Raw genomic sequence first — 22,674 nt, 5'->3', positions numbered from 1 at the left:
ACACGCCCACGACACTGGCCCTGACCATCATAATACCAACGCACGTGCACCTCCTACGAGAAGCCCAGGACACCTTCCGAGCATCCAGGTCCCCCAACACTGCAGGAACGGAAGAGCTTATAACCTGGCACATCTCCACCCAGCATCAGGGATGCACTCCAGACCTCATAGCACCCCCCTGAGGGGGGGCCGAGGGGCCATCTGCGCCCCGCGTTGCAGCTCTTGGGCCCTGACCATCTGGGCACTCGGGTGGTCCCCACAATATTCATCACCCTACAATAGGGGGACCACTGTGGTCATTCTTCAGCAACTATGAGCTTTTATGATTTTTTTTAATGTTTATTTATTTATTTTTGACTGTGCTGGGTCTTCGTGTCAGCTCAGGCTTTTCTCCAGTTGTGGCGAGCGGGGCCTACTCTCCAGCACGTGAGCTTCTTCTCACTTCTTCTCTTGTTGAGGAGCACGGGCTCTGGAGCACAGGCTCAGTAGTTGCCGCTCATGGGCTTAGTTGCCCCATGGCATGCAGGATCTTCCTAGGTCAGGGATCAAACCCAGGTCTTCCGCATTGTCAGGCAGATTCTTTAACACTGCACTACCTGAGAAGCTCATATTTTTCTTTAAAGGAGACCCAAAACCCACCTCTTAGGAAGACCCTACCTGGATGGTGGACGTCACCGGGGTCACCCAGGGACAACCCTGCTGGCTTGTTTCCTCCTATGGATGGAGGACCCATTGGCTGGTTCACCTTGGCTCTGGAGGAGAGAGGTGAGAGATGGGGAAACCCCGGCTGGAAACTCCCTTCCCACACCTGCTGCACCTGGGGAAAGGGAAAGGCTTTGGGACCAGGCCCAGGACACAGGCTGGGGCAAGCACCAAGGAACCAGCTTTCCAAGAAGATAAAGGACACCTCAGTGTATCGATAGAGGCCGTGTCTACATGTCACCTCAGAGACAGCCTCTTGGGAACTGGGACCAAGCCCTACTGGGATTCCATGGGCACCTCAGGGCTGCCAAGGGCAGCCACAGAAATGGCTGGAGGTCCGAAAGGCAGCTACTGTGATTTCTGTGTGCAGGCTTGGTGCCAGCAGAGCAAAAGACAGGGACCAGGGGGAGGTGTCCATGTGGTAAGAGCAGGGTCCCCACATCAGAGCACCCTATACCAACACTGGACCCTAGGACAAAAAGCCTGAACCCTTTTCTCCCAAGACCAGGGAGGCCATTCTGCGGCCAGCTCAGGTGACCACCAGTCACGAGGAGCCGGAGGAGGAGGGAACTCTTGAGTTATGAAACCCAGGCCCCTGGGGTCGCACTTCTGCTTTCGGTTGTTTGAAAACGAAATGCTTTGTTAGCAGAAACCTCCCCAGGCAGCTTTGGAAGTTGGCAGGGAGAAAGAAGATTCAGGCTCCAAGTGAGATTTTCCTTGAGGGGCCTTTTCTAGAAGGATTCAGTCTTCCTTCTCTATGTTGGGGCAACGTCTCTCCAGAAAGAGTCTCGGCCTCAGGGAAAGCTAGGGTGCTCAGGTGCTCGGTCATATCTGACTCTTTTGCAACCCCTGGGACTGTAGCCTGCCAAGCTCCTTTGTCAATGGGATTCTCCAGGGAAGAATACTGGAGTGGGTTGCCATGCCCTCCTCCATCAGGAAGCTAGAATAGGGTGCAGTTCTTCAGAGAGACCCCTGCCCATCATCCCTGGAGGCTGGACCCAGGCGGGATGCGGGGATCCGGGGCATCTCTCCGGACCAAAGGGTCCCAAGACGCCAAGGCTGGGGGTGGGGGGCCCTAAGAATGAATGAGGTCTGACAGATCAGAGGCAAGAGGCAAGTGGCGGGGTCGGGGCGGGGTCCGCCGAGGCCTGGCGCGTGACCCGAGTCCGGACGGGCCGGGCAGCCGGGCGGGGCGGGGCCGGGTCACCGGGGGCAGCAGCGCGCCCCGCCCCGGGGGAGTGTCCCGCCGGGCGCAGACACCTTAAGGGCCTGCGGGCCGGGGAGGAAGCCTGCGGAGGGGTGACCGGCGCGAGATCTGAGTTAGAATTCAAGTCGGGGTCTGATCGCACCGGCGAGGGAGCCATGGCGTCGTCCGGGCCGCTGGTGCCTCCGCTGCTGCTGCTGCTCGTGCTGCTGGCGGGCGCGGCGCGGGCCGGCCTCCACTTCCGCCCGGGCCGCGGCTGCTACCGGCCTCTGCGGGGAGACCGGCTCACCCAACTGGGGCGCAGGTCGGGGCGGCTGGGGTTGGGGGGGTCTGCCCATCTCCCGGGGCTGTGCGCGCTCTGCTGCCTGGGGAACCCTGCCGCCTCCTTGGGGTGCCAGCAACCAGGGCGCCCTGCTTCCCTTGACCTCTGCGGGTCAGGGCCAGCCCCTAGGCTTTGGAAGCGCCCGCTTTCACTTGTGTGGGGTTGGACGGGCCTCACCCGTGCTGGAAGCAAGCCAACCTCGCCGACTTGCATTTGGGGCGTTGCTGGCCGGAGCAGTCTGGTTCCTGCATTGGGGGTGGGGGTGGGGGGGTGCCCTGCCAGCTGAGTCTGAGAGGGCGGGGATCTCCCGGGGAGAGATGGGTCGCCCCCATTCCCTCTCACCCTCCCACTGGGGAAGATGTTTGGGCCCCCCCACCCCAACCCTGGGAAAGGGGAGAGGTGCCCAGTGCTGATTCTGTTGATGGTGTCTGTTCCTAGGACGTACCCCCGGCCTCATGAGTACCTGTCCCCGTCGGATCTCCCCAAGAGCTGGGACTGGCGCAATGTGAATGGGGTCAACTACGCCAGTGTCACCAGAAACCAGCACATCCCCCAGTACTGTGGCTCCTGCTGGGCGCATGGCAGCACCAGTGCCATGGCGGGTAGGTCAAGGGCCAGCGAGGCCCGTCCAGCTGCCTTCCTGTCAGCATGAGTGGCTGCAGCCCAGGGTCGCGGGGATTCAACCTGGGATGGGGAGGGGGGTGTCTGTGTCAGGCCTTGGGGAGCCGATCTGGGGCCTTGTGCGTGCCCAGCGGTCACAGAACTGAAGCCCAGTGACAAACGGCTCCAGGACCCTTATTTGTCTCAAAGCTTGTGACCTGAGCCACTGGGGCCCAAACCACAGACTCGCCCAACCCCCTGCTGGAGTTGGGCCTGTGAACGTGAAGCTGCTTTTCAGGGTAGTTAATATTTGAAATGAATGCTTGTTCTGGGCTGGGGCTATTGAGAAAGGCCAGCTTTCTTCTCGTCTGGACCTTAGCCACCTGGCCACAGTGAGGGCCGGAAGGCTTGAGGCCTGGAGGAAGGGGACATCAGAGGTTCACATCACTTGAGCAGGCTGCTGGGCCTGCCTGGGAGGGTGGGTTGCAGACTTCACCCCAGCCTGGGTCTTCTGGCAACCCAGGGGTTCCACACTGAAATCTATGAAACTCCTCCCCTGAGGCACTGTGCTAAGCAGACCGACCACAGTGTGGGTGCTGCCGCTGGCCAACATTCCGCGTATCATTGAAGTTCCTGACTGCCCTGTGATTGCTCCCACTTTGTAGATGAGGAAACCAAGGCTCCTGGCTGAGTGGTCAGGAGACTAGGCCTTTGTGTGAGTGTGAGTGACAGCCGGGACCTGAGCCCAGAAGCTGGGCTGCCTTGAGGGTGAGGAGTGGGGTGGAGGGGGTGGGATCTGGACCCCAGGGTCCACCACTGTAGCAGGAGCACCTGGTAGGTCTCCGCGGTGGCCCTGCCCCATCTCTCCTGGGGGCTGGGTGGTACTTCTGACCCTTCAGGAAGGAGGAGGGAAGGGGCTGGTAGGCTGAGCCCCATTTTTAGCTGGGGAGGCCCCTGCTGACTGGAATGGAGATGGACAGGGCCCCTGGAGAATGTGGAGCCAGAGGCTTAACCAAGGAGCCACTGGGAGACGTCTGGGCTGGGCAAGCAGGCAGGGTGTGGGCGGCCTTGAGCTCAAAGCTCATGGCAAAGGCCTGGCAAGAATGGCGCTCACTGGCCTAGAGGAACTGAGAGGGCCTTTGGGGGGGCCTTAGGGTGCGGTAGGGGAAGCTGAAAAGGTCACCAGGGGCCCTGCGGCCGGGGGAGGGGCCTGGCAGAAGCCTGAGGGATCTCAGGAGGGAGTCACAAGCCAAGGTTTGCATCTGTAAAGGAACACAGTGCCTGGAAGGTCTGTCTGGTCCATTGACCTTTCCCTGTTCGGAAGTCAACCCTCCACTGACTGGAGTGGATCCTCCTGGGCAGACAAACAATGGCTTCCCCCTCCCGACCCTTCGAATGTCCTCCCTAGCAGCAGACATCCTCTTCCTCTTTCGCTGAGAAAACAGAAGCCCCCGAAAGGGGACTTCCAGGGTGCCGGCCCAGCTGCTGCCTACCACAGCTGGTCATAGTTCTCCTGCCCTCCCATCCCTGGGTGTCTAGCATCTGAGCCCCTGGCCAAGGCCACCCCTGCCAATGCCCACCCCTGCCCATCGCTGAACCCCACTCCTCCTCCAGCTGCCACCCCATTTCTGGGCTCTCAGAGGTGCCTGCAGCCCCCACTTCCTCTCTTACCTCCTCAAACACCTCCAGCCGCACCTCCAGCTCCTTGCCAAGGTCTCCAGCATGGGGCTGCCATGGTCAGGCCAGGTGGTCACCGCCCGGCCTCGCCCTGCATGATTGTGCTTGATCTGTGACCCCCCCACCCCAATGCTTTCCTGGCTTTCAGTCACGGTGGGCCCCTGATCTCTGCCTCTCTGGCCCCTTCAGACCCTCTTATGGGCTCCTCATCCTCCCAACTTAACTTCTGAACGTTGGGTTCCCAGGACCCTACAGCTGGACTTGGCCTTCACTTCCACCTGATGCTCTCCGTCTCGCTTGGACGCCTGACACCTCAAACCTCACTTGCTCCTCCTTTCCACCACCACCCTCACCCCCAAACCAGTTCTTCCCCGACCTCCTGATCGCTCCAGGAGAACACCTTCCTTCCCTCACTCTGGCTGAAGCCCAGAAGCACATCGGCCACCTGTTTTTCACCTTCAGACAATCAGGCCATAGGGCTGGGCTCTCCCTTCAAGGTATATCGAGGATTCTGCTGGAACTGGGCCCTGGCCTTGCTGTTGGAGCTGCCTGACCGGTCCACCTGCTGCTCCCCTGCCGCCCCGCCTCAGGCCTCAAATAGCTCTGACCCAGGCTGTCCTGGGCCCCTTTCTGTCCTGCTTGAAACTGTTTTAAGACTTCAGGCAGATTAGCCAAAACCCTGACTTGCCTGCAGACCCTATGTTAGCTGACTCCTTATTTGGTGTTGGGACCCAGCTTGGATGTCAAGAGCTGAAGAACGGGAGGGTGCCCTCAGGCCCGGCCCTTGCCCCCTCCCATGGGTGCCCCCCACTGTCCGTAGGTACCCCCCCCCTCCCCTCTTTTCCTGGCAGCACTGCATCTACTGCTGCCGTGGCCCATCTCCCCGACCACATGGAGCTCACAGGGTGGGAGCTTTGTTTTGCTCACTAAACAGGGCCTGGCGCACATTAGGTGACGAGCTGGCCGTGGATGAGCGGGGCAGGTGAGGGGCGGAAAGGGGAAGTGCCAGGTGTAACCCTCCGGGGGTGGGTCAGGTGCAAACTGGTTGGGAAACAGCAGTGGGGGTGAAGGAGGCCCTCATCCCACCTCCAGGCCTTGCCCAGCGTGCAGCCAGGATGGAGAACCTCCACGTTCATGGCAAGGGGGCTTCCAGGGTGAGGCTGCAATCAGTAAAACCTCGGTGAGTTCATTTAGGTAGCTGGTATTTACTGAGCAGGCTTCCCAGGTGATGCAGTGGTAAAGAACCCCCCTGCCAGTGCAGCAGGCACAAGGGACGTAGGTTCGATCCCTGGGTCAGGAAGATCCCCTGGAGTAGGAAATGGCAACCCACTCCAGTATTCTTGCCTGGAGAATCCTGTAGACAGAGGAGCCTGGCAGGCTACAGTCCACGGGGTCGCAGAGTCGGACACGACTAAATGCATTTATTTACTGAGCACCAACGATGTGCCAGGCAGCTTAGGAGCTACGCTATGCCAGCACTGCGGGAAGGAGATGGTCCAGTAACAACGGGGCTAAGGGGTAGGGCTAATGGGCGAAATGATGTCAGCTGGAGGGTCAGCAAGGCTGGGGAGGGATCGTGAGGGTTGAGAGCAGACGGCTATGGGAGGCTGCTGAGAAGGGGCTTGGGGAGACCTGTCGGGGGGAGGGGTTGGCCACGAGAGGCTCTGTAGAGGTGTGTCTGCAGTAGGGCCCTGGGGGAGCGTGGTCCCGGCACTGGGGAAAGAGCTGGGGCACTGCTGGTGACTGGCTGTGGATTCCAAAAGGCCGAGGGCAGGTCACAGGGGCGGATGTAGAGCCCTGTGGGCCCAGAGCCTGGGAGGTGACCCCAGGGATGTAGGGGGGCATGGGACTGTGGGAGGGAAGGAAGGAAGCACCTGGAGGGGGCTGCTGGGGGGTGGAGGACCTGGCTGCTTGCTCACTGTAATCAGGGAAAGAACAGGCTTGGTGAGTTCCTACTTGGAGGTGGGATCTCAAGATGTGGGCCAGCATGGATGGTTGTGGGATCATCACCTCAGGAGGTGGCAAGTGAGGTGGCCGGCCAGGGTAGGACTGGCTGTAGGGTCCCCAGGACCCTGCATGTGCAGGGAAAGGGGCGTGGCCACCCTCAGCTGCCTGTGGGGTGTGTGGGCCTAGGCGCGTGGGGAATGAGAAGGGTCACCCCACCGGCCCCTGGTCTGGACTCTCCAGTGCCCTAGAGGCGGCTGGTCACTAGCAGCCTTCAGGCAGGACTCCCCTGGAGCTGTCCTGGTAGTTGGCAGTAGGGGCCAGCATCAGTGCTGAGAGGGGCATGAGGAGAGAGCAGAGGCCCCACGGGAGGAGGGGAGCGCCCTGCGGAGCGGGATGCAGGGCCCCCCCCCAGAACAGCATGAAAGGAGGCGGGTGCCGACCCATGTGGCTGCTGCCCCTGCAGACCGGATCAACATCAAGAGGAAGGGGGCGTGGCCGTCCACACTGCTGTCGGTGCAGCACGTGATCGACTGCGGCGACGCGGGCTCTTGTGAGGGGGGCAATGACCTACCGGTGTGGGAGTATGCCCACCGGCACGGCATCCCCGACGAGACCTGCAACAACTACCAGGCCAAGGACCAAGGTAGGCACTGCTCGCCCCCTGCCCCCAGACACACGCATACGGGCACACGCACGCCTCCCTCTTCCCAGGGCAGGTGTGGTCCGGAGCCCAGGCCCACACACTTCTCAGGTCCTGTGGCCGGCCCCGGGGGAGGATGGGACAGAGCCCCCTGGGTGGGGCTGGGGATCAGGAAATGGGGGCCTGGCGTCCTTGTTGAGAAAGGACTTGGGGCAGGGTTCTCCATCCTGCGCGCACTGTGGCCAGGCCGGGCCCTGGTGTTTGCATCTGGCATTTTAGTGGTGTCATGGCCTTTGTAAGGGGAACTTGGGTCCAGGGAAGAGTGTTTTCCAGGAGCCGGGTGGGGAGAGCCGGCAGGCAGCAGGAGGGCCTGGCCTGAGAGTCACGACCCTGGGCTGAGGGCACTGTATGGACCAGTGGGCACAAGCTGGCCTGCTTGTGCCTCCAGCCCCTGGAGCTGGCACGTTCCTTTCAACCTGCTCCCCTTCAAAACCAAAGGAGAGAAATAGTCCAAACCCCAGACCCACAGTGGGTAGTTTTAAGTCTCCTGTCTGGGCTCCCTCGTAACCAGAGCACAGAGCTGGGGCCAACTCAAAAGGCCTTCTGAGACAGGAAAGGGGAGGATGACTTTTCTGCTGCCCCCAACCCCATCTATAAAACGTGTGCTCCTGCTCCTGAGCCTTCTGAAGGCGCCATCCCACGCCCACGGGTGCCTCCGCCTTGCCTCCTGGCCATACTCCCAGCCAGAAAGCATCCCCCCAGACTGGTTGAGTGAGTCTTGTTGAAGTGGTAGATGCCACAGGGGTCAGAGGATCAGAGAGAGGTGCCCAGGGTGAAAAGGAGAAGGGGGGCCCCTGAGGGCTCAGAATTGGGGACCCAGGTGGTCTTGGGGCCCCGCTCTGTCCAGAACTGGTCATGTCCGTCCTCAGCCAGGCCCTCGAGCCCACCTAGAACAATAGGGCCAGATGGAATTCACCGGCCCCTGGTTGTTTGCAGTAAGTGGTCTGGTCTTTGTGTTAGCAAATGTGGCCACAGATCCACCATGTTTCAGGGTGTCCTGGGCATTTGGTGTCCAAGGGGTGAATTAAACCAACAGCTTAATCCTCAAAGAGTTTACTGTCCTGGGGGGAGGAATCTGGACAGATATGAAAATTATGGCAGAAATAGGTAACATGAAAGCAGTAAAGAGTGGGGGTGCAGGCTCAAGGCAGGATGGACCAGGTGAGAACACACGAGACAGTATGGAGTCTTCCAGATCTAACAGCTGCACTTTGTTTTGAACCCTAATTCAAAATGCTTACTTTCCCCCCAGATGTGTTGACCTATTCACTAGCCAACAATATAATCTTATTAAAAGGCTGCTCCCCTTGGAAATCAAAGGAAATTACTAAAAATTATTAAAAATTAAGAATTTAATTACTCTCTATTCTCAGCTATAGAGTATTATGCAAAGGCCTTTCTTCTGGCTTTCAGGAAAAGTCGAGCTTTTGAGCGCCTACTTTGTGCTAATTAGTGTTGTCTTTTTGCTGAGAGCTGGGGAAGGAATGGTTACCGTGACTCCTGTAGCTGAAGGAAGAGGGTAATTAAACACCTGAGCGCAAGGTGATTTCTGTTATTAGCTAGTGGATGGCGCACTCAGCTAGAAAAGTGAAGACTGGGGTCTGGGTGCGCTGCTTTGTTCGCGTCTTAACGAGGAGAAGGTCTCACGCTGCCTCTCCGTGCGGTCCCCAGAGTGTGACAAGTTTAACCAGTGTGGGACGTGCACTGAATTCAAAGAGTGCCATGTCATCAAGAACTACACCCTCTGGAAGGTCGGTGACTACGGCTCCCTTTCGGGGAGGGAGAAGATGATGGCAGAAATCTACACCAACGGCCCCATCAGGTATGAAGCTGAGACCCCTGCCCTAGGTGGGCACGCAGGCTTCAGGTCGAGGGGACCCAGGTCATTATCACCCCTTTTCTTCTGGCCAACTTGACCCGCAAGGCTAGAAACAGCTGCCACATGAGTTTTCTCAAAATTAAGCTCAGGGCTTTCCCAGTGGCTCAATGGTAACGAGCCTGCCTGCCAATGTAGGAGACACGGGTTTGATCCTTGGGCTGGGAGGATCCCCTGGAGAAGGAAATGGCAACCCATTCCAGTGTTCTTGCCTGGAAAATCCCATGGACAGAGGAGCCTGGCAGCCTACAGTCCACGGGGTCACAAAAGAGCCTGACACAACTTAGCAGCTAATCAAAAGTAAAGCTCAACAGTCTATGTGCCCCTGGTAGGATTATTGGGAAGGAGGCACACGTGTGTGGGAAGGTCCCAGGGCGCAGCCCATGCTGCGGGGCTGCCAGTACAGCAACCATAGCGGGGACGCCAGGTGAGTAACAGCAGAAGTTTGGACAGAACCATCAGGTGTGAGTTATGTGATTTGTTCCTAACCGTGGTGAACAGTGGCCGCTGAAAGTGTGCGTTCTCTCCCTGCTTGCTCTCAGCTGTGGCATAATGGCAACCGAAAAGATGTCTAACTACACTGGTGGCATCTACTCCGAATACAACGACCAGGCCTTCATAAACCACATCGTCTCCGTGGCCGGGTGGGGTGTCAGCGATGGCATGGAGTACTGGATTGTCCGGAACTCGTGGGGAGAACCATGGGTAAGACACATCTACTGGGACAGCTCTCACATGGATGGTCTGGGGGGGTTTGTAGCTGAGAACTGCAGCCCTGAGCAGTGGGGCTTCAGGCTCCAGATGTGGGGCTGGGGGGATTCTGTCCTGCGTGGTGGGGGCAGGAGGCTTGTCTTGGGCATCTCAATGTGTTCAGCAGCCTCTTTGCCCCTACCCATTTGATGCCAGATGCTCCTTCTCCCTATTTCCCAGCTGTGACAACCACAACATCCCCAGACATCTCATGGCGGTGGGGAAGACCCTGGCTGAGGAGCCCTACTTTAAAAGTTTCCATTTAGCTTGCTTTATTCCTTTACAACCATCTCATTCTTTCTCTTGTCATATTTTCTGGTCTCCTAAGTAACAACCGGGGTTTCCTCAAAAATACTTTAAAAAAAAAATTAATTTTGGCTGTGCTGGGTCTCTGTTGCTGCACGGGGTTTCTCTAGTTGCAGTGAGCAGGGGGTGCTCTTCACTGCAGTGACTTTTCTTTTGGAACCGGGTTCTAGGCACTTGGGCTTCAGAGTAGTGGCGCGTGGGCTCCGTAGTTGTAGCTCCCAGGCTCTAGAGCTGACTCAGTAGTCGTGGCACACAGGCCTAGTTGCTTTTCAGCGTGTGCAATCTTCCCAGACCAGGGATCGAACCTGCATCCTCTTCATTGGCAGGGGATCCGCTCTACCACCAGGGAAGTTCAAAACACTATTTGATTTGGGTTAAAAACCCAGGGGAGTTACAGCAACTACCAGAATTTTGATTTCTGAAACCTCGTATTAACGATTACAGCTTCAGACACTAATTCATTATGATGAAATCCAGGGAAGATGATTTATGTCAAAGTGATGAAACGTCAGTATTTTTTATTCAATGACTATAAATGGGGGTGTTAATAGGTAGTCCAGACATCTGGTTCACAAGAGTCAATATTTTAGCTACATTAATTAGCTCTTGGTATACAGACCCATGTACCCACTGTGTTAAGGATTAACCAAGTTTAAATATTTCACGAAAGCGCTATCTGAACGGGGTCCTAGGAAAGGGGAGAGGCAGCTGAGCGGGTGGCTTGGACACTGCAGGTGCCCTGAGCACGAGGTGAATTGAACAGGGAGGAGAGAGTCTGTGTGCTCTGAGAGCAGATAGGGGAGGTAGGAGATGCAAGGTGTGCGGGGGTCCCCAGTCCTCACGCACAGTCCCACTCCTCACAGGGCGAGCACGGCTGGATGCGGATCGTGACCAGCACCTACAAAGGTGGGGAGGGCGCCCGTTACAACCTGGCCATCGAGGAGAGCTGCACGTTTGGGGACCCCATTGTTTAAGGCAGAGCAGCTCTTACAGAAAGGATCTCGAGAGCCGGAACCAGAGGGGATCCCATTGTCACAGGCACCGGGGTGGCGCTGCCGTGGTTTGAAGGAACTGGGGGTTGACGTTCACGTGACAGCCAGTGATGGCCCTGAGCACCGAGGACAGGCACGGTGGAAATGCCACACAGGCTGACATGGGGGCGAGCCGGGGAGCCGCCGGCTCCGCGCCTGCACTGGATGGCTTCCTGCCGCGAGAGCAGCCGGGAGAAGCGGGATCCGAGGGGCAGTGAACGATGTGACCTCCGTAGCAGATGACTTGGCAGCTGTGGTCTGGGAGGAAAAACAGCTCGCACTCACCACCAGTTCCTTTGTCACCTTGAAACCAATGGGGCGCACAGGGGGGAGATGGTAATTTCGAGTTGCCCAAGTGATGAATAAAATGCACACTTCACACCAGAACTGAATCTGAATGCTTTATTTACACATAAGAACAACATGATATCGGGATCCACGCCTTCCCACCACAGAAAAGCTTTTATATGTTCTGGGAAAATAAAAGTAATCACAATAATATGAACTAACCAATCAAATCGTGTGCAAAAACAAAAGTCAACTTTGAAAACAGTTCATCTGAGTGTCTCAGTCTCTGAATTCTACCAGGGCTGACGGCTGGCTACATCCTAAGGGGTCTTGGGAGCCCAGTCCACTACCAGGAGAAGTGACTACTGTAGACGGGATCCAGGGGGCAGTCCTGGACTTACAAGGAGAGGGCCCACTCCCAAGTTTTCCCCTTACACTGCTAACATTTTCCTTTACACAGAAATCCTTCACCTCCTCCCATCAGAGCCCATTTCCCAGACGCTGACGGGGCCTCTTCAACAACGGCTTCTGCAAAGGGTTATTCCACAGGGGTCTCCCGGAGGGGCCGGCTCTACTCTGGGGATGCTCTGAGTCAGTTCACCAGGATGAAGTTAGACTTGCAGTGAGCTGTAAGAACAGAAGGGACCTGGGTTAGAAACAAGAGGGAAATGACGACATGAAAACTGCAGCCCAGAGATGCTCACGCCAGCCTTACCTATGAACTCCGTCACGGGGTCATGTTCACCTTCGGTTTTAATGGTGCCAGCAATGCTATCGTTTTCCAGGATGGGGAGGAAAAGCTGCACGAAGTCAGAGGTGTAGGGGGGCGCGATGACATCCAGCACCTGTGGGAGCACAGCCTGTGAGCTGGTCAGAGGGCAGCAGCGTGGAGGGACCCCACCCGTCCCCACGCCCACCCCTTCTTCCTGGAGGCCATCCCAACTCCAACATGAAGACGGGCAGGGCTCATAAAGGTCTAACAGCTCCTGCAGATAGGAGGTGCCTGACAGACCAGTATCCACATCACTGTCATCACCGTGACTATTGCTGGGTGCAAGGTGACAACATCAAGCCCAAAGGGCACTGCCAGGGCACTGACCTCGGTCACAAAGTGGCGAATGAGGGAAATGTCAGTGTCCAGCTTCTCCAGACACTTGCGGATGTAACTGACCACGGGAAGCACGTAGCCCCGGCTCAGCAGGTGCACCATCCTGTCCAGGAGGGTCTTCTTCAACTCAAGCTGCGGGTGTGGGGTGACAAGTTTGAGAAGGGCCATCTCCCCACTGCCCAGCTCACCCTAGGCCACCACTCACCTGCTCCATCACGTCCAGCTGCGAGTGCTCTGTCTCGAAGAGCTTCACCAGCAGCTGCAAGACCTGGGGATGCAGGAGCTGATGGCAAGTGCTGATCTAGAGAGGCCAGAGGGAGCCACCCTGAGCCACATGGCTGCGGCTCCGGGCTCCCCATAGGCCTCAGGGAAGCGCCACCAAACACAACTCGTGGCGGAAAACAGTGGTTCCTGGGGCCAGTCAACTTCTGTCCCGTTCCTCATCCTCTCAGGAACACTTGATAGAAACTGAGAAGTCTACAGAGTCAACGAAACTAATTCCTTAAACGGAAACTCCTCATTTGGAGTAGAAATAACTAGCTTTGAAAAGACTGTCCTCTGAAGGCAGGGAAGACACGTGGGAGGGGAGGACGCAGAGCTCTTCGAGCGCCTCGCAGCCCCTACCTCATCCAGCAGCGCCAGGTGCACTGGCGTGTGGTCAGTCTGCAGCTGGAAGTACCTCGGCTCCGACACAGTCCAGTCCACCCACTTCAGCACCCCCATGGCCACCACTGGAAACCTACGGGGAAACAAGGCAGAATGCAAACACCGAAACCAAACACCTCAGTCTAGCCTATCACTTCACTCTTCGACATGCTCTGCGAGGGAGACGCCATAAGTGCAAACAGGCTGATGAGAGTGGGGCACCAGAACCCGAAACCCACGCTCTACTGACTTTAGACCAACGTCGCTGGTTTAGAAGAAGAAAGCCATTAACGCAGCACTCTGAGAGCTTGGTGGACTGGGCTGAAGCAAGCTCTTAGTCTCTAGTACAAATTAACAGACAAAAATTCACATGCCTAAGAGGACAGCTGTGCGTAAGCTTTCCTAGTGAGTGCTCACACAACTGGCATAACACACATCTATCCAGGCAAAATTCTGTTGGTCTAACTTTTACTTTGAATAGACCCTCTTCTTCAAAGCAATTTTTTAATTCTGGTTGGTCTTCCTTCTTCTTAGTCTAATTTGTGAACAGATTTCTGGCAGGTAAATATCTGAAAATTACTCATACTGCTAAAACAAAATTCTCTCTATATATTTACAGAAGAGAAAACAAATTAAATGAATAAGTACCTCTGAATCTTTTGTGATATATTTTGAGCTGTTAATATGAAAATTCAAACCAGCTCCTCCCCAGATAATTACATCTAGAACCTTCATCTGCTCACCGGATGCACTGATAAAGGGTGCTCAGCTCAGCCACGAGCTCCGACGCCCCCTTGTTCTCGTTGCAACACAGGTTGTGAACAGTCTCAACAGCTTTTGACGTGGACTTCAGCTCGTCTTTATTGATGCTGACACGCTTGTTCTGAAAACACAGCAAGCTGGTGAATCCTGATGGCATCCGTGTCCTTGAAGTCGGGGTAACCCAGCCTCCACCCTTCCCTCTGCAAACCCCTGTTTCTGAAGTCAAGTGTCCCTGTCACACAGCGAACACACACTGCAGACCAGGGGGACCTGTGTCTGTCAGTGTCCTAGGGAATCAGTTTCATTTCTTTAGTCACACTTCAGATTACAGTTTGAATTAGGATCATAGATGCGATGCACATTTCCTTAAGACACTGAGCACGTTGGCTATTTTATGCAGAAACACCAGAAAAGACATTTCAGACAGTAGTTGGGCCTGTGACTCTACAGCCAAAATTCACACATAACACCAAACAGAGGTGGTTCATGTCTCCCTAAAGCCCGTGCGCTCTCAGCATAGACACTACCTTCTTCCAGGTCTCCACCACGCTCGCTGCATATGCCAAAATGTGGATATACTTGTGCTTGTGGTCCTGGTTGATCCTGGCCCCGGGTTTAAAGAGTGACTGCATGAACAGGTCCAGGAAGGCGGGTACCCGGATCTGAAAAGAAACACAACTCAGTGAAAACGAAAGCAGGAACGAGATGGGGGTGAGTCCACACACGCCCACGCAGGAGTGCCAGCTCAGGTCCTTCGCTGAGAGTGCTCCAGGGGGCTTGAGGACTGAGGACGTGATAAGCACCAGGCAAAGGACAGGAACATCTCAACAGGCACGTGCACTCCCTAACTTGAAAGAACTAAGAGGAGCACCAACGTTCCAAAAGAATATACTTCCAGTTGGCATTGAGGGTGTCCCACCTTATGGTTAAAATGAAAGGCCACTCACGAGTTCAACAGGGGGCGGGTCCATGCTCGTAAACATCTTGAACAGGACTGTGATGTCGGCCGGGTTCAGGGCTCCCTTGGACAGCATGGCCCCAAGGGCCTGGCACGCCCGGGGGTAGGAGGCAGCTGTGCCCAGTGCCAGTGTGATTTGACTGGCGTCGTGGCCTCTTGATGAAACAATATCACATATCCCGTCATCGATAAGGTGGCTCCCTGCCCGGCCCTCTCCTACCTTCTCTCCCTCCCGCCTTTCACATTTATGCTTTGAATTGTTGGAATCTCTTTGTTTTTTCATATTTCTCTCGTCCACTGGTATTTTTTTACCTACTGACCCATGAAAACATTTGGAGCTAACTGGGAAAAAAGGATCCAGTGCAGCTTACGGGCTTCCTAAAAGGAACCATGCACTTTTCAGTATCTTAAGACTCCATGAGTAGAAAATAAAGCTAATTAGTAAAAATAAACTTTTATTAGCTAATAAAGCTAATCATTCTGTTCTGTAAAAGATGGACCACAACCTAACAAGCGGACCACTGAAGAACTGTTTCAAGACTACTGTCATCTGCTACTGATGAGTCCCAATATATTGGGAATAAATAAATTCATAAATACAGTGAATTAAACTGTAAGTAAATCCTTTACAAAATATTCATCAAAGCAAAACTTTAGAACGCAAGCTCTTTCCCAGCTCTACGGGTAAGAGGAAGTTATATCAAAACAGGAGGACCTAGGGTTTTCAGTTGTGGAAACAGGGCAATGGTGTGGGGTGAGAGAGCAGAGACACCACCTCTCACCTCTCCTGGGCGAAGCGCTGAACCTCTTGTGCAATCCTGCGCACAGCCGAGCCCCCCTGCTCCTCCTGAGCCAGCACAGACATCAGGGCCTGTGCGAACAGGTACGTGTGCTCCCCGTGGCACACCATCTTCTGCAGAATGGAGAGAAGAGCGTGTTTGGGCTTTGTGACCACAGCAACAGCAAAGGCAGATGGGAGTCAGATGCCAACAGTTCAGCACCTTCTGGGGAGGTGACCTCTGACCCAGACATTCTCCAGAGTAAAGAGCATTTTGCTTTTGAAAACACATGACCCCAAATGGCCTACTTCTAATCTGAGCCACATAAAGTAAAGAACTTACTGCAAACTCGGGGAGATTTTTTTCAAGGTTTTCTTCTCCTCCATCCAAAATGGTAGCTAGAGAAGTACGGAGCACTCTAGAAAACACCTCCAGCTGCTGGCAGGCTGTGGACACACTGGTGATCTCCCCTTGGTATCCTGCGTCAGAAATAAGCTACAACACGGAAATAAGAAGCCAAACACATGAGCCATGGTCACAGGTCCACAGGAAGGTGGATGATGGCGGGCTCTGGGGTGAGAAGGGACGTGCACTGGTTTTGCATTTCCAACTTTTACTCGGGTGCCCACTCCACCACTAACTAGGCTGGTAGCCCCAGCCAACTCTCCACCCCCAACCCGTGACACTTAATCTGTGAGACAGAGGAGACTGACCCGACATTCGTAAAGGCTCCTCTCAGAACACATTGGGCTCTGTAACACATTCCTGCCAAACCCTAAAACACAGTCCATGTCGACCCCAAAATATACACATTCTGTGCTTTTCTTTCTCAACATTTAACAAGACTTACTAAAGTGAAACGATGAAGATCTTTACCAAAAAAGCACATAGGACCTTTTCAGAGGGAACAGACCACCAACCAACCAACTCAAAGTAACCCTCATTCATAAGTACCTTTATCTTTTCTCTGACTCCAGGATCCTTCCTACCTTAACAGTGAAGTTAAGCATCAAACAGTCTGGGTGGGCTTCAGCCAGCTTGTAAAAAAGGTCTCTCCAGGTGGTGTGTGCAATCATTTGTTCAAGCCAAGCAGGGGTCTGATAACAAACAAACAGCAAGGTAAGAGGCCTGGCTCTAGCTTAAGTGAAGATTACATTGTGCCAACAATCACAGAGGAGTCCCTGGGCTCCTGGCTTCAGCTGTGGTATCCTGTGCAGGAGGAAGCAGGCCCAGGGCTGGTGAGGTCATATGGGGCTGAGTGGTAGAGCCAGGGGATGCCCTCCCACCTCCACCCCAACTTTAGACGCTCCAGCCTCTCGCGCCCCAAGCAGGGGCATTTAGCAGGCGATTCAGAAGCTGGGCCTCCCAGCCTGACTGCAGCCCCCAGCTCTCTCATGACTGGCAATGCCAGGTGCCGGTGGGCATGTGGAGCCAGCAACGTGCGCCAGGAGCCGGGGTAGAGGGGGGACGTTCCTCACCTCTCCTTCTTCAGTAAAGATAGAGTCTGCTTTGCGGGGGTCGAAATGTTTGATCAGTAAACTCTTCAGGTGATTTTCCACAGTCTCCTGAACCTGCACTGGCTCAACACCTGGAAGAGAATGAAAGCAACGAGATAGAGAATGGCTACTTCTCAGTTCATGTTACTTCAGAGAAAGTAGATCAAAAGTCCATGTGCAAATCATATATTACAAAACTGCTTCTAACCATTTAGGATTTGGAGTTTCTTATTAAAATTAATATTACATGTATTTAACATATTGGCAAGACCCCAAAAGGAGACCAGGGCGAAACAGACACAGGTGCTCGTTTACGTGTAAAGCACGGTGACGTCTTCTGAGGTTGCAGGGAACAAGGACAGATTGCCAAAATAGGGAGGATGACAGAAGAACAGCCCCCACCACAGAACAGATGCCGGCCAAGAGGCCAGAACCATGACAGCAGCAAATCGACTTGCTTCTGGGCAGCACTTACCCCACAATATCATCCCTACTCAAAGGAGCCGATTTCCAGTAAGGCCCTACTTTGATCGTATTAGCTAAAAGCCATAATCATACCTGGTCCTCAATTACCCATCATCCACTGCTCGCTGTAACAGACTTCTTAAAAATGGTACACTGAACATACACCCTCTAATTCTCCAACATGGCAGGAAACAGCTCAATGAGAATTACATTCGCAAGCTCTCTGTAAACCTCAATTATTCAATCAAGCAAATGAAAATGGGTAAGAAGTTCAATTCTTACTTAGAGAAGTCTTTATTTATTTATTTATTTGTTGCACCGAATCTTAGTTGTAGCACATGACATCTTTTGTTGAGGCATGTGGGATCTAGTTCCTGGACCAAGGATTGAACCCAGGTCCTCTGCACTGGGAGCGTGGAATCTTAGCCACTGGACCACCAGGGAAGTCCCTCTTACTTACAGAAGTCTTAAAACCAGAAAAACAAACAAAAGCTTTCCCATTTATCAGCATTATAATGATCCATATTTGCAGCAACATGGATGGGCCTAGAGACTTGTCTACTGAGTGAACTAAGTCAGAGAAAGACAAGTATCATATGATATAGCTTATATGAGGAATCAAAAAATAAATGATACAAATGAACTTATTTACAAAGCAGACTCACAGACTTGAGAGAATGGGAAGGGCGGGAGAAGGGACAGTTAGGGAGTTTGGGATCAACATGTACACACTGTTATATTTAAAATGGATAACCAACAAGGACCTACTGTACAGCACAGGGAACTCTGCTCAATATTATGTAACAACCTAAATGGGAAAAAATTTGAAAAAGAAAAGATACATGTATAGGTATAAGTAAATCTGCTGTACACCTGAAAACAAGAGAACATTGTTAATCAACTATACTCCAATATAAAATAAAGTTAAAAAAAAACTGATCCAATTGGAAAGATGGGGGTGGGGAACAGGCAGGCCCTAGGCCCCCCACAAAGCACCTGTCTGGATGAGCCACTCGGCCAGCAGGTTGACGGTCTGTGCCACAGCCGTGTAGTTCTCTGACAAGAGCTGGATAACGTTTTCTGGAGATCCTCCTGCCTGAAAATACCTAGAAAAGTGACAGACAAGCTGTGGCACTCGAATGGACGCAGAGGGCATGCGGACAGACAGCAACAGCGAGGAGGGAGGAGGAAGATGGGTTGTTCATGCTTTTAAAGTGGGGGCCCCTGGAAGCCCTCCACTCATGCATCATGTCCCTCTGACTTTACATGTCATCTCTGGGTCTCTTATGCAGCTTTCTCCTCCCAACGCAGCCAGACTTTCTCATGTACCTCTTCAGAGTGTTAAAGATGGAGGGCTCCATTATGTAATCCCGGGTAGAAAACTTATGTAAGCACTCCTGCTGGACCTCGGCGTCATCTTCTCCCTCTCCATAGTCATCCTCCTGTGGTTGGCAGAAAGAGCCAGTTTACTTTTTCATTACCACAGACACCCTGAAATTTCACCTTAAGCCCATGTAACGCTATCCACGTCAAGCATTCCACATTTATCATTTCATTTAACTTTCAAGTAACAAGTGACCAAGAGAACGGAATTGAGAATCATAACCAAGTGGGCCTGCAGCATGACTCCACGCTTGCGTAACGTGTACGGGGGTCACAGAAGTTACTGCATCTCATGAGGACACCTTATCCAGTACCTGTTTCTCTTTTCCTGAACAAAGGTAAGAGCAGTGCCCTTGCCCACTGGGCTGCTGTGAGATCCCACGAGCTGATTTCTGGAAAAGCCATGCCTAGTACCTGACATTCAGTAAGAATTCAGCATATTTCAGCTACGATTACTGTCTCCACTATTACTCTCTCTTATGTGCCACGGAAAGCTTCCCAGCAAAGACTGATGAAGCGGTTCTGGAAGATACAACATCCATCTGCTGTTTGGACTCTAGTCCCCATTCTGCACAGAAGTTATTTTAGGCCATTCACTGAATCTAAGGGCAAAGCAGGATGAGGATGTGGAGGCGATGGACTCAATGACCCCAAGGTCTGTCCAGCTTTAACACTGTTATACCAACAAGCAGATGCTCTTTGAACATTCACTCTGTACTGAGCACTGTACTTGTCACTAGGAAAATTATTGTAGTTTACAAACTAGTAGGAGAGACCAACCTCAGTGCAACTGACCCTTACACATTGCGGTAAGAGATGGGCCAGGGATCATTAAACTGGCTGGCTTTCTCTCCCTCCTCCACAGTCATGGTTAGACTGAACGTGAAATGAACATCTAGTCCACCCTCCATCGTGGGAGCCTAGTGGGGCCAGATCAGGATCGTGCTTCAAGTTCCCCAAAGTAAGCGTCCCCTCACTTTGGGGAGGCTTCCACCAGACAACTAAGCACACAGGCCTCCTTTCAGGTCCTGGAAAACTGAGCCCACCTTTGCACCCCTGCACCCTGGCTTCTATGTCTTCTTATGCCCCACCTGCCTCTTTCAAGGGAGAACTGTGTTTTAGGGTTTGGCAGGAACGTGTTACAGAGCCCAATGTGTTCTCAGAGAAGCCTTTACAAATGTCTGGTCAGTCTCCTCTGTCTCACAGATTAAGTGTCACGGGTTGGGGGTGGGGAGTTGGCTGGGGCTACCAGCCTAGTTAGTGGTAAAGTGGGCATCTGAGTAAAAGTTTGAGACCCAAACCAGTGCATGTCCCTTCTCACCCCAGACCCCGCCGTCAGCCCCTGTCTGTGGGGTCTAGGCTTGGCTCTGCTATTCAAAACAGCATGAGCCCTCAGTTTATAAAATGAGGGCACTGACTAGACAGCCCTCAGACATGCCCCAGGTGTATCACTATGATTGGAAGCCTTAATGTGACAAATACTAGGGCATTTTGAACAAATGCTTGAACCACCCACCACTGAACTGACTGATACCCTACGTGTCTCTCTTCTGGATCACCTTGGTGGTCCAGCATCTGCTAGAGTGGTAATGGAGACAAAAGATGTAGGTGAGATCCCCTTCCTTCATGTATTACTTTTCTGACTATGGGCAGGACCAGGTCCTCCTGTCTCACTTTCTTCATTTACAAAATGAGCAGAGTAATACCCAACTCAGTATTTTGTCCGTGGAATGAGAAAATGCATGAAATCATCTGACCAGCCCAGATTTTAGGTTAGCTAAATCTGACTCTATCCTTCCACTCTAAGCCTCCAACACCATGGAATGAGCCAACACTCAAATCTTGGAGTGTCACTCCCTGCTCCAACTCTTGAACAAGTCATGCTTTTCAGCAGCTCTCAAAGGCCCTTTAGAACCCACTGCTTCCACCAGACATCTAAGCACACAGGCCTCCTTTCAGGTCCTGGAAAACAGTGCCCACCTTTGCACCCCTGCACCCTGGCTTCGATGTCTTCCTGTGCCCCACCTGCCTCTTTCAAGGGAGAACATGCCGCTGCAGGCTTTTTTCCTTTAAAACATAACTTCGATTGTCCCACACACATCTAACCTTGACTCCTGTTCAAAAGGTAGGTTCCACCCTAGAAACTAACACAACACTAAAAAAACTAGACCCCCTGCATTAAAAGTCACTTCAGTTGTGTCTGACTCTTTGTGACCCCATGGACTGTAGTCCCCAGGCTCCTCTGTCCATGGGATTACCCAAGCAAGAATACTGGACTGGGCAGCCATACCCCTCCAGGGGATCTTCTAGACCCAGGGATCCAATCTGCATCTCCTGCACTGAAGGCAGATTCTTTACCGCTGACCCACCATGGAGGCAACTATACTCCAATAAATGTTAAATAAACAGATAAACAAAAGGCAGGTTCCTCGCCTCCTGCCCTCTAAACCAACTGCTTTCCAGTCCCCAAGGGAGAAGCCTGAGAAGCTGGGATTCAAACATCACTTCGGCAGGGTCTTCGGATCAGAATCAGGTTGGGGTCCCCTGGCCGAGCGAGAGCGCCCAGTTTGGGACCTGCAGCCCTGACTTCAGAAGAGAAGCTTGTGACCGCCCCCTCACCATCCACAGCAAACTTTTGAAGGTCAAGGATGGACAATCCTTTTGTCATTACTTAGGCCAAGGACTGACTGAATCAGCCAGAACGCCAAGAGTGTGGTTTACAAACAGTAAAGCACGTGTGAGAAAGTCCAAAGTTGCACTTTTCCCCACTCCTGATGCTGAGTTGGATTTTTTTTTTTTTTTAAAGTATGACTACTTTTTAAACTGTCTGAGCCCCATCCTTCTCTTTGGAGCTTGTGTTCGCCCCGCCCAGGGGGCTAAGAATTCCCCGGACCCGCCTCCGAGGCCGCCCCACGGTGGTCGGAGGGTCAGCTCGGGTGACGACTGGGGGGCGGCGCCCGTGCCTGTCCCTGCGGGGACCAGGTCATCGCCCCACGCCCCCGCCCCCAGAGGCGGCGCGGTGGGTCCCCGTGGCGGCAACAAGAGGGGCGGGCTCGAGGCAGGGGCGAAGCGCGCGGCGGGAGGGGGCGGGGCGGGCTGTGCTTGGATCACGCGGCGGGGGCAGGGGCGGCCAGCCAGCGTCGGGGACCAACATTCCTCGTCGGGGGTGCCCGGTGCCCCCCCTCACCTGGCCGCCTTCCGCCTCGTCGCCCCACTCGGCCGCGTTCCCGAAGTAGTCCTCGTCCATGATGGCGCCCGGCGCGGCCCCCGCCATCCTCTCTCGCGAGCGCGCGCGAGAACACTGAGCATGCGCACGGTGAACCGGCGAGCGCACGCGCGGCCCCGAGGCCCCGCCCCCTGCGGACGCGCGCCTCGTCCCCAGGCGGGAAGCTCAGGATCCCGGCGGAGAGGCGGGGCCAGGTGGAGGGGCGTGGTCGGAGCGAAGGGGCGGGGTGCAGAGGGCGACCTATGCGTTGCAGAGGGAACCGCTGGAGTTGATCCCCCAAAGCAACCTGGCTGGGCCCCAGGGATGTTGGCTCTAGATAGGTAGAAGTTTCAAACTAGACTCACACAGGGCCTGGTTTCTGGTCCCATGTCTTTCTCACCAGGACTTTTGGTCCTCTGAGCATCACTTTCTTCACGTGACTCCTGGGCTCAAGAGAAGGGCAACAATGG

The 22,674-nt window shown here is 54.0% G+C and overlaps 2 protein-coding genes across 9 annotated transcripts; one reads left to right on the top strand and one right to left on the bottom strand.

Moving 5' to 3' along the window:
• The first annotated feature begins 1,993 nt into the window (after positions 1-1,993).
• Positions 1,994-11,502, top strand: CTSZ (cathepsin Z). 5 transcript variants are annotated; one of them, XM_086332750.1, is made up of 6 exons: positions 1,994-2,210; positions 2,667-2,830; positions 6,916-7,095; positions 8,824-8,974; positions 9,571-9,733; positions 10,948-11,502. In XM_086332750.1, the coding sequence occupies exons 1-6, from the start codon at positions 2,065-2,067 to the stop codon at positions 11,056-11,058; spliced, it is 915 nt and encodes a 304-aa protein (XP_086188876.1). In that variant the 5' UTR covers positions 1,994-2,064; the 3' UTR covers positions 11,059-11,502. The 5 variants fall into 5 exon arrangements, with proteins under 5 accessions (XP_086188876.1, XP_086188877.1, XP_086188878.1 ...); XM_086332751.1 differs by having other exon boundaries at positions 9,959-11,502; XM_086332752.1 differs by lacking the exon at positions 6,916-7,095.
• Position 11,503: 1 nt separating this feature from the next.
• On the bottom strand, positions 11,504-22,299 carry NELFCD (negative elongation factor complex member C/D). Of its 4 annotated transcripts, none has more exons than XM_086332745.1 (15): positions 22,187-22,299; positions 18,946-19,058; positions 18,613-18,722; positions 17,134-17,243; positions 16,645-16,752; positions 15,998-16,150; positions 15,659-15,789; positions 14,866-15,031; positions 14,446-14,580; positions 13,900-14,039; positions 13,136-13,250; positions 12,717-12,812; positions 12,503-12,643; positions 12,119-12,263; positions 11,504-12,030 (listed from the first exon to the last, which is right to left on the bottom strand). In XM_086332745.1, exons 1-15 carry the CDS (start codon positions 22,271-22,273, stop codon positions 11,996-11,998), a joined length of 1,785 nt encoding a protein of 594 aa, XP_086188871.1. In that variant the 5' UTR covers positions 22,274-22,299; the 3' UTR covers positions 11,504-11,995. The 4 variants fall into 4 exon arrangements, with proteins under 4 accessions (XP_086188871.1, XP_086188872.1, XP_086188874.1 ...); XM_086332746.1 differs by having other exon boundaries at positions 12,119-12,248; XM_086332748.1 differs by lacking the exon at positions 18,613-18,722.
• Between the last annotated feature and the right edge of the window lie 375 nt (positions 22,300-22,674).

This window comes from Bos grunniens, chromosome 13 (assembly GCF_055505025.1).
Source record: "Bos grunniens cultivar Pamir isolate PY7600 chromosome 13, Bosgru_T2T1.0, whole genome shotgun sequence".
Taxonomy (NCBI): Eukaryota; Metazoa; Chordata; class Mammalia; order Artiodactyla; family Bovidae; genus Bos; species Bos grunniens.
The sequence above is the reverse complement of the archived record's forward strand: the minus strand, read 5'-3'. Positions and strand labels throughout refer to the sequence as shown.